Genomic DNA, 10,116 nt, shown 5'->3' on the forward strand with positions numbered 1-10,116 from the left:
GTCTGTATCCTTCTGTGCCGTTAATCGCACGCACCAATCGCAAAGCAATCGATATGAGTAAGTTGAAAACAATCAAATTGCTTTTTTTTCCTGCTCCTCCTTCTGCTGCAGTCAAGTGTTTTCATCGGTTTTGTGCAATCATATTTTCATTTCATTGTACACTACGTTTTGAAAGATGGTACCAACATTGCTAAACGCACAACCGTTATGTGCCTAATAGCCATGAAATACAATGAAGAAGTACTTTGATGAATCGACCGTTTTTCGCCCCGAACATTGGGCGCATATAATTAAATGGAGAAGAGTCGGTGGGACTGGGAGCATTTAAAAAGTCTACCGTTTAGCGCGGTACCAAGGAGGTGCATCAATGAGTTATAACGTATGCGCGTTTTTGACGAAGAAGCAGAAGAGAAGAGCTTAAGCACAGAGAATATTATTCATTTTGAATATTAATGGAAGTTTGCAGATGAATCGTTCGTGCATTCTGTCGTTTGAGATAGATAATAAGGCTGTTGTTATCATCTCCCCTCAAGCTTAATGTTGGTTTAATATCAGCACTGAGATCGGACTCACTGATGGCTACAAAACTGACTCTGGGTCAGGCTCTGGGGTATTAATCGAAGTTAATGAGGATAAGCTTCACTTTATTCTTGGGTAGTATGCTAAGGTAATTGCAATCCTCAACGCCATGAATTACGTGATGGAAAATAGGTGGAGGGGAAGGAGTTTACGTTTCTGCAGTGACAGCCAAGCTGCACTTAAGGCATTGGCCAGTCCTCTCACTACTTCCAAACTAGTTAGGCAGTGCAAGTCTCAACCAAATTAGGTTGACAAACATAATGAGCTTGTTTTACTCTCGGTGCCAGGTCACTAGGGAGTACCTGGTAATGAGACATCTGACCATGTGGCCAAAGCTGGCTCAGACCAGGTATTCCTCGGTCCGCAACCAGTTATAGCACTCCCACCTTCGGCCATCGAGGTCATCAGCAGAAACGGGGTGAATACTTCGCTCAGCAATGACTGGAAGGTATCGTGGGGCTGCAGGTGGGCAAAACTCATTTCGAATTCAATCTCAAAAGGTCTATCTAGTTTTTTACTCGCACTGAGCAGACGCGACTGCTAGAATTAGGTATCGAGACATTTGGTCCCGATGTGTTCAGAGATGAACACCTGAGCTCTTTGATACCCAACAATCTGCTTAGGTTTATTCGTAAAAACAGATTAAAATGGACGGCATGTAGTCTGAGTGTCGTTTTCTGCTTGGTTCCGACAAAAAATAAAATAGAACTAAAAATCATCTCACAGCTTCATTTTCAAATAATTTGTGTGGACCTGAAAAAAGAAGCTGTAAAACCTTTTATTAAAAAAAAAATAATTGTATTTAACAGACCGATACAAGCAAAGTCACAAGACTCAGCGAAATCTCAACAGTGATGCGCTCAGTTTTTTGACTTTGTTAGATTGGGGTCGTATGCTTCTTCTTTCGCTTTTACAGCCGAAATGTATGCTTTGTACCAGATCAAGTCACTTCTTTCAATGATCGTGAGTAATCTTGAAGTTTTGCCTGCGAAAGTTTGCTTAACCGCTGGAAATCACGCGTATGGAATGCGCGCCCAAAGTGAATACGATGCCGATTAAATATGCAAGTGAAACTCTAGCGGGGAAAATAATTGAACACTTTTTTTAACAGAAAACATTTAAGTACAAACTCTCTTTATTAGATGCTAATGAAACCACGCCCACTTGAAACAATTACGCTCAGTACACTCGCCGACGTAGCCGTATTTTTAGTCCATTTACCGACTTCAGTGTCAAATAGAATCCCAAACGTGCGTCATAAGGATTGTCGAACTTGTCATTTGGATCTGCCGGGTCGTGTATACCCGTGGATAGTCCGTCCACTGCGGGTAGTATATTGAAGTGGCGTATGATTTTTGAGACGGTCACTTTCAATTCCATCATAGCAAATTTTTGTCCTATTAGAAAAAAAATAAAATCAAACAAGGTATGCTAAAAATTCATTGAATTCCTTGCAAAATATACCTATACAGTTACGCGGCCCCGCGCTGAATGGCACGTAGTCGTACGGATTCGATGTGATGCGATTTTCAAAACGTTCCGGTTTGAATTTAAATGGTTCTGGAAAACTGTGCGGATTTGTACCCAATGCAATAATAATGCAACCGATGGAAGTACCAGCAGGAATCTGAAAGCCACCTTAAAAGGATAGAAATAGTCAAATAAACAAAATTATCAATAAAATATATAATAAATATGATCAAATCAAAGTCTTTTACTTGAAACAAATTTCCCTCGAAGGGAATTCTTCTAAAATGCAAATCGAGATATTTTCATAACACAGGTTCATCACCATCACAGGTGAATCACCATCGTACAAACATATTAAAACTGACCAATTTCAGTTTGTTCCTGCAGCGTGCGCACAATAAACGGCACACTGGGATATAATCGCAGCGTTTCCTTCAGTATCAACTCCAAGTACTTCATTTCGCCCAATTCTTGGTATGTTGGATTGCGTTGAAGATCATTGCCGAAAATGGCGTATTGTTCTTGAAAGGCACGCTCCTGTATTTGCGTGTGTCGAGAGAGACTGTAAATGGTGAAACCAATAGCGCTGGCGGTGGTGTCATGGCCCTGGAGTAGGTAGTATAAAAAAGCAGAGTGGGTGTTGGTGAAACCATGAAAGCAGTTTCGTACTAACCTCAAAAACAAACGTTGAGACCTCTTCAAAAATATCTTGAAACGTTAGCGGTTTGCCCTCAACTTCGGCTGTTAGTAAATTGTCAAGAAAGGCCATTTTCGGACGTTTGCCATCAGCGTCACTTTTAAATTTATTTTCACCGATTTCCTTTAGTATGACTCGTCTTTTCTCAATGATCTAAACAATATCTAATAAATTTTAGAAATAGTTTTCTAAACATTGCAGGCATACCTCCGAAAGTTCTTTGCGTAGTACGGTTAAAGCTCTTTCCTGTTTCCGATATGCCTCCGTCCAAACAAAGAAGAAGTCCAAACGATTTAACGCGCTGAAGATCCGTTGACGCATCACATCGCAAAGCCTTTAAAGCATACACATTCTTGAAATGTAAGCCGTTAAATAAACAAAAAATTATAATGTTTTACTCAGCAATTGCCGGCACCATAGGTGAGGTGCGTCCTACTATGGCATTCACCGGAGTTCCCATGGCAGCTTCTAAAAAAAAAATTAGTTAAAAAAAAAGATTTAAAATAAATAAGGTGGTTTTTATGTTTCCGGTCTTTACACGCACGCACCGCAGATGACATCGATGGTCGAACGCGTTACGATCTCTTGAAAATCGAACATATCCTCCTTAGCCGCGAAATCTCCCAATAGCACCATAAATCGATCGGTAGTGTCATTCATAATTTTAAGGAAATCTTGTAGAATTGCAAAATGAAATGAGGGCGTTATCATCTTACGGTGATTTAACCAATGGCGACCATTCGATGTAAGCAAACCCTGGCCCAGCCAAGGGTAAAAAAATTTGTAGGGGTCGTACTTGTATATGAGTGTGGTGCTCGAGAGCACTTGCTGAAAGGAAAATTGGATAGGCTTTCATTGGAGTAAACAACCATATGTATGTATTTATGTAGGCGGAAGCAGGCGTATTTACGTACCTCCATAGCTTTGGGATTTATGACCATCAAATATGGCTGTGCACCACCGTACATGCGTGCTAACCCATAGTTATATTGATGCGCCCAGCGACGCACTTGGGTCATATTATCTGCGGAGGAAGCAAAAAAATAAAAAAAATTATAAAACTGTATACAGAACTCTATTTAATTTGCAAAGGTATTACATAGATGCCTAAATGTGTAGGTAATCATAGTACCATGGAATTCAATCGTGGGTGGCCGGAAAAACCAAAACCAATTTTTTCAAGCTTTCGGGCAGTATGGCCCATTATAGCCTAGAGACAGGATTTAGAGGAAAGGGTGAGGTGGGAGTTCATTGCTCCTCTTCAAACCTACTAGATTCCGTTGAGAATCTTAGCAGTTTGTTCAGGGAAAGATAATGTGTCTAATTCTCAATACATCCGACCCAAAAACGTTCGAAGTCTGGTCGTCGATGATGCCTATTGTGACTATATGTCGTCCCCATGAATTGTACACCGAAATAAGTCTTGTCAAGGCTCGTAGATCACTCCTTCTTTGTCTGAGAAGCAGTTTTGCTGCCATCCTCTCAGGCCGTCCTGAGGACATCCGGCCTCAACCTCTGCCATGGTACTAAGGCTACTTTCGTCCCCCACAGTCAGAAGTATTCTAGTTAATATAAAGTCCGCAGAGCACATAGAGTCAAAGGTAGCATTGTTAAACGGCCTTCAATATCAGTAAATACTCCCAGCAACCATCAGAATAAATACTGTCCAGCAACCATCAGATTTTCTGAGAGCATCAAGTCTAACCGTCAGGTCCAGTTGAAGTACCTTACACAGACAGGCAGACTCTTTCATGTTGTCGATATCATTGCAGAAGACTCTCTAAAACCTTATTTTTGACATTATGATATTTGGACCAGTCCTCTTATTTTCGGGTTTTTAAAGACCTATTCAGAAGTCTCCATCATAGTAGCATTGTAAGATCCAAAGGAAACTTCAACTGATGGAAATAGGCAAATAACAATCCCCCCGATTGTGATTCTGATGATTGAGAGTGCCAAAAGAGTGTAGGTATGTATGTATCTAAACTTATTTTTCATTGACGTCAGAATTAATTAAAATTGGCTTCAACTGTCAATGAAAATAACATATTGCATATTAACGTATTTACGAACAGCCATGCGTACTTAAGTGCATACATTCATACATATGAATATTCGCTCTGAACAAAAACTGTTATCAATTCCCGCCAATGGAACTTGAACCACTCATCGCAGAATCAAGAGCATTTTATAAAAAATAAGTAGTATTTATGTAGTTCACCTGCATATGTAAATATAAACAAATATTTCTATACGCGCATATACATACATATGTTTACGTTATTTTAACACTTTTAATGGAAAGCAGCAAAAAATTACGAGAAAGCCATTAAGGCAGAGGCGGTTTCAAGAGCAAGCTTAATTCTACATACATATGTATTGGTTGTATGGTTGGTTGATTATAGTGCTTCATAGTAACTTACTACGAAGCAATTAGCGCGTTTTGTGCCATTTTGATGCACTTTCGTGTGAATGCTAAACACCTACATGCGTATGTATGTATATCTAGATTTCTCGGTGAAACCATCTTGATTCCCTGATGAATTTGCCGATATCGTCTATAGTAGATCCTGATATACATATATATATGCCAGTTTTTTTTTGCATGTATCTTCCGAGTAGTTTAGTCTAATAGCCGCTAGACCTGGGCATTCACAAAGGAAATATTGGACTACTTCTTCGCTACCTTCTAGTTGACAGCTGCGGCAAGTTCTATTATATTGGCGCATCATTCTCTCTGCATATTTGCCTATGGGCCAGTGGCCAGTAATAGTTAGTACAATTTCAAAAACTTATGACCTCGATCTATTAAGCAGATCTTCTGACTTCGTCTTATTATCTCAAGCCAAAGTGTCTTGGCTATTTTGCAAGTCCCTTTTCCTTGCCGGTCGAAGAAAATGCAAACCTATTTTTCTTAGTAGTAGTAGTAAAATCTTGCCTTCGCCAATTCATCGGCCTTCTCATTGCCTTGGAGTTACCCAAGAAATATTAACACACTTGCATTTTTTGCTCAGTTGCATTACAAAGTTTTAATTTTTTATTTCGATAAAAAAAAATCGTACCCACGCACAGTAAAATTCAAATAATTCCGCTTTATTCCCCGAATTTGCACGATCTACCTCTCCGTCTTCCAAGCTTCATCTAATATCTTGGTCTTGGTCGGATAGTGGTTCTCTTGGGTGGTGTGTAGGAAGAAGGTGCTGAAGGCCTTAATGGACGCTTTGATTCCTCTTTCGGTGGATGAGTGCGTATGTACTCGAGTGCCCGGAGAATAGCATCTGGAATTGGTGGTGGGGTCGGTAGAAGATCACCCTTCGGCTGATAGCCATTCTCATCGGCAACATATGAGATTTGCATCTGTTGGCCATCGGGTGAAATCCATTGGAAACCGCCTTGAATATTACCATTAGCATCGCCTGATCTTGTAGATTTAATGCCATTGCTGGTCTCGAGCGCGTAGTCGAAACCATCGGCACGTACTTCAGAATGCAGTGACTTTATCTCAGCGTTCCTTTCATCACCAGAGGCACGCGAACTGCTGCTGCTGCTGTGACCACCGCTACTTTGGCCATAAAAAGGACGACGTGGTATGACGGCCACGCTGAGACCGATGGCGGCGAAAAAGATGAGCTATGACACGGGTATGAAAGAGAGTGAGAGTGAGAGTAAGTTATGAATGAAGTATTCCTTTGTCTGGAATTGGATATACATATGTAAGTTTTCAACACTTATTTGACATGCTTACATATTTGAACATTCTGTGCAATGCTTTCTACCCGGGTAGGTGGTCACTAAATGAAATCAAACAAACGAATGTTCCACGGTTACATTCACTTTGATTTTTATACCGTGAGATAGTTCGGTTTTCAGGCAAAAAAAAAAAAAATATCCGCACAATTTATGCACACCACCTCTTTGTTTGGAAATAGCTGGCAGGTGTGTCCCAACGGTAAGAGTTGTCATCACCAAAAATGAATTAATATTTCAAAAGCAAAAGGTACAAGCCACTTTTGGATGCATCCGTTCTCATCTCGCCGTGCTGCGATACGGAGCAGGTACATATGTGGTTCAGTCGGTAGTTGCATGACAAGTTTTTCTTTCTTTATTCAACAAGAGACAACCGCACCCACAACAAAAATAAGCTTTCAAATATAATTTATATTTTTGTTGGTTGAAACAGCAAAAATAAGCATAAAAATTATTACAAAAGTAAACAAAAATTTGAATTATTAGCGAATTGCGAACAGACTGATGTACATACTACATATGTATGTATGTATGTATAGCATATTTATTTATATGTAGATTTTAAAATTAATAGAAGAACGTTTGCTTATTACTCGTAGCAAAAACACGTTTAACTAAAACTACTTTTTATTTATTTAGCCGCTCAAAATACAACATTATTAATTGGTTAATTTTAACGATCGCCGGTTTGACAAATTAAATTAGACCAAGTGTGCTAATTGTCTTAATCCACGAGCAAAGTAGTTGATCAGCAGCGATCTTAGGCAGCAATAAGGTTTAAGAATCTGCATTGGTATGCAGATGAACAGCCGGCTAGATAAGTTACGTAGTCATCGTACAAGGACGCCGTCTTCTTCGCATAAAGTTAAATGATGTAATTGAATTAACCCTTCCGCACAAGTTGAATGAAATTTACACAATTAAGGGTTGTTTATAGTTCTCAGAAAAATCACAAGAAATATGTTTCATTATTTCTGTTGCTAGTACTTTGCTGTTGCTGTAAATTTGCTTGAAGAAATAAATAAGTATACGAACGAGCGTTTTTTGTTTCTTGAGAGCTGCATACTGATTTAAGAAATTTTGATAGAAAAAAATGTATTTTCCATTTTTTGTGCGTCATCTCTGATCGAGAAAGCCCAGGTTTATATAATCAAATTAATACACATATGTCCTTGGATACCTTATTACCTTAGACCAATTGTAAAAGTGGGAAATTAAGAAGGAAAAAATCAACCACGCCCTTCCCAGGAAGAACATGGTTGGTACATCAACTTGTTCATTGTTACCAATGTACCGGACAACTTTTATTGACTTGTGTTGACACAACACTAGAGGTTGACGCATCGGGCCAATGTTGTAATTGGAGTATCATAGAAGATTACGCACGCTTGGCAGAGATCTCACAAGCGGATGTAAGACCATCGGTAAAGAAAGGGATAAGTATTCCATATGGTATCAGAGGCTATTCTTCTTGGCCTATGTGTGGGCAGAGTTTTTCTCTTTACTAAACTAAGAATTTTTACTCTATGAACCGTTTTTGCTTTTCAACGTTATTTTTGCACTGGCCAGTAAGGTTACCAGAATTTTTTAACATTCCAGGAGGACACTGCACACTGAAAACACAAAATTTTGTTTTTATTTATTTTTTTATTTTAACGCCTTAATTACGAGTAAATTAACAATTTAAAGTTTCTCCAAACACAAGTCAAACAAGTTAATAGTACACCGCGTTGCATAATTATAAGACCGCAACATATTAACAGGTTTTGGCTATTTATTTTTAAATTGTTTAATTGAAATTGTATTACTTGGAGAATAAATTGCTTTCCTTCTTCGTCTTTCGTCAAAGTTCGACTATAATTTTTTATCAACGCTATACCTCGTTCAGCAATATTATTAACATATTTAATACTCTTAATCGCGAAGAAAACCTATTTTAGAGGAAGTTTTTAGAGAATTTAATGCCCTACAAGAATATGCATAGAAAAGACTTTTATCCCTTTTTTACAACTTTTTTAAAGGTTCAAAAGTCATAACATATTTAATGAAAAAAAAATTTACATGTTATTTAAAAATTTAAAATGCCCACCGACACCTTTTAAAATTGAAATAAAAATGTTTTCCAAATGGGAGAGTTTCCTTAAATTCGCTAAGTTATTTGTTTTGGATCATCGTAATATATATGTGTATACAAGAGTTACTCATTTACAGTAATAAGAATAAGTAGCAAATTTCCCGCAAAACACCAGTGCCAGTTTTGATTTGTGAACTGGTTTCGATAAATTTCCGATAAAATAATTCGGATGGTTATTGAATCTGAATTACCAACAAATAAGGTGATTCGCTCTTAAAATTTAGTATGGCGAATTACGTAATTCGAAGGGTAATTGGAGTGCGAATTACGAATGAGAGAGCGAACTATGTAATTGGGGTGCCGTGGTAAAGCCGTATTTAATATTATTGATTAAGGCTAAGTTGCGTTTACACTGTTCAACTTTCACGTGCTGTTAGTTGAATCAAAACTCTACATCATTTAACTGAAAGCTGACAATGTAAACTCCTTTCAAATATAATGATTGTGTACGATTAGGAAATAATAATATTCTTAACGAATTTTTTTTTCGTGTTTGAGGACAATCCTCCTCAAAGGAGGACGGCCCTCAACTGGCCTGCCTTCAGCGCCATTCTGCATATTAAACTATGTATTTGATACTCAATAACCAAAGGTTTTTAGCTACTCCTAAGTGTTATGTTGGTAAATAATTTTCGGCACTAATTTCTCGAATTCAAAAATTAATTTTCTATATATAGTCGTTTACTAGTTATGCCTTGTTGAATAATTTTTTTCAACCATCTAATTAAATTTGATTTGTGTTCCATTTGCATTTTTATCTACAAATTTGGCAGCAGACCAAAACCGAACAACTTGAAAGTAGACGAATCCAAATAGCAAATGCACTGAGACAAATTCAAATATAGAAAGTCCATTAAATTTTGCAGATGCAAATAATTTTGGCTTTTGACAAAAACAAAAAAAAGAAGCCGTTTCATAACTGAAATATTTTCACAATTAAATATAACAAGTTTAGCTGGATTTTAATGGCCGACGAATTTAAAATAGGCAAAAGCACAGAAAAACAACGGGAGTCAGCGACACAATTATACACACACAAGGGCAAAGCAAAGAACATAAAAAAACACCGTAATGCACAAATAAACTTGACCACGCGAATCTCGATTGTCTGCATAACAGGCCGCAGTGAAGCGCCGACAATTTGCCATTATAAAAGCGCTACCAAACTTGGTAAACGCCATCAGAAACAATCAAGTGTTCTAGTCTCAAAAATATCATAGCTAAAATGTTCAAATACGTAAGTGAATGCAAAGGAGACTTGCGATATACATAAATAAATATTTAGTTATTAACTTAAAATCACTCTTTTCAAATGCCAACAGGTGCTACTCTTCGCTTTCGTCGTCTACGTCTCAGCCTCTGGCAGCGCCGATGACGCCAAGGCCGAAATCAAATCCCAGCACGCCGATGTCCGCCCCGATGGTTTCAGTGCTGACCTCGAAACAAGCAACAGCATTCATGTCGTGTCAGCTGGTGATGCCCAAGGCAA

The 10,116-nt window shown here is 38.2% G+C and overlaps 4 protein-coding genes across 6 annotated transcripts in view; 2 read left to right on the forward strand and 2 right to left on the reverse strand.

The window, feature by feature from the left end:
• The window catches only part of LOC118745220 (probable cytochrome P450 4ad1), a 36,276-nt gene extending 34,638 nt beyond the window's left edge, over positions 1 to 1,638 (forward strand). The window contains 6 exon segments of the mRNA XM_036478745.1: positions 1 to 57; positions 176 to 237; positions 239 to 289; positions 291 to 326; positions 328 to 379; positions 1,496 to 1,638. The exon segment at positions 1 to 57 is cut by the window's left edge and continues 2 nt beyond it. Coding sequence (XP_036334638.1) covers positions 1 to 57; positions 176 to 237; positions 239 to 289; positions 291 to 326; positions 328 to 379; positions 1,496 to 1,638 — 401 coding nt within the window.
• Positions 1,639 to 1,674: 36 nt separating this feature from the next.
• The window catches only part of LOC118744320 (probable cytochrome P450 4e1), a 41,394-nt gene continuing 32,952 nt past the window's right edge, over positions 1,675 to 10,116 (reverse strand). The window contains exons 2-9 of one of the 2 annotated variants that reach the window (XM_036477234.1): positions 3,661 to 3,770; positions 3,295 to 3,574; positions 3,145 to 3,214; positions 2,954 to 3,080; positions 2,723 to 2,899; positions 2,415 to 2,655; positions 2,044 to 2,217; positions 1,675 to 1,976 (exon numbers count right to left, since the gene is read on the reverse strand). In XM_036477234.1, coding sequence (XP_036333127.1) covers positions 1,759 to 1,976; positions 2,044 to 2,217; positions 2,415 to 2,655; positions 2,723 to 2,899; positions 2,954 to 3,080; positions 3,145 to 3,214; positions 3,295 to 3,574; positions 3,661 to 3,770 — 1,397 coding nt within the window. In that variant the 3' untranslated portion in view covers positions 1,675 to 1,758. The remainder of the gene's footprint in view (positions 1,977 to 2,043; positions 2,218 to 2,414; positions 2,656 to 2,722; positions 2,900 to 2,953; positions 3,081 to 3,144; positions 3,215 to 3,294; positions 3,575 to 3,660; positions 3,771 to 10,116) is intronic. The other variant, XM_036477235.1, reaches the window with a different exon arrangement.
• LOC118744322 (larval cuticle protein 4-like) lies at positions 5,766 to 6,860 on the reverse strand. 2 transcript variants are annotated; one of them, XM_036477239.1, is made up of 3 exons: positions 6,492 to 6,860; positions 5,867 to 6,376; positions 5,807 to 5,833 (listed from the first exon to the last, which is right to left on the reverse strand). In XM_036477239.1, the coding sequence occupies exons 1-2, from the start codon at positions 6,501 to 6,503 to the stop codon at positions 5,888 to 5,890; spliced, it is 501 nt and encodes a 166-aa protein (XP_036333132.1). In that variant the 5' UTR covers positions 6,504 to 6,860; the 3' UTR covers positions 5,807 to 5,833; positions 5,867 to 5,887. The 2 variants fall into 2 exon arrangements, with proteins under 2 accessions (XP_036333131.1, XP_036333132.1); XM_036477238.1 differs by having other exon boundaries at positions 5,766 to 6,376.
• LOC118744325 (larval cuticle protein 1-like) overlaps positions 9,644 to 10,116 on the forward strand; it is a 1,532-nt gene continuing 1,059 nt past the window's right edge. The window contains exons 1-2 of the mRNA XM_036477241.1: positions 9,644 to 9,864; positions 9,950 to 10,112. Of these exons, the coding sequence (XP_036333134.1) occupies positions 9,853 to 9,864; positions 9,950 to 10,112 (175 nt within the window). The 5' untranslated portion in view covers positions 9,644 to 9,852. The remainder of the gene's footprint in view (positions 9,865 to 9,949; positions 10,113 to 10,116) is intronic.

Source organism: Rhagoletis pomonella, unplaced genomic scaffold (assembly GCF_013731165.1).
Source record: "Rhagoletis pomonella isolate Grant_MI unplaced genomic scaffold, Rhpom_1.0 Rhpom_scaffold_00008, whole genome shotgun sequence".
Taxonomy (NCBI): domain Eukaryota; kingdom Metazoa; phylum Arthropoda; class Insecta; order Diptera; family Tephritidae; genus Rhagoletis; species Rhagoletis pomonella.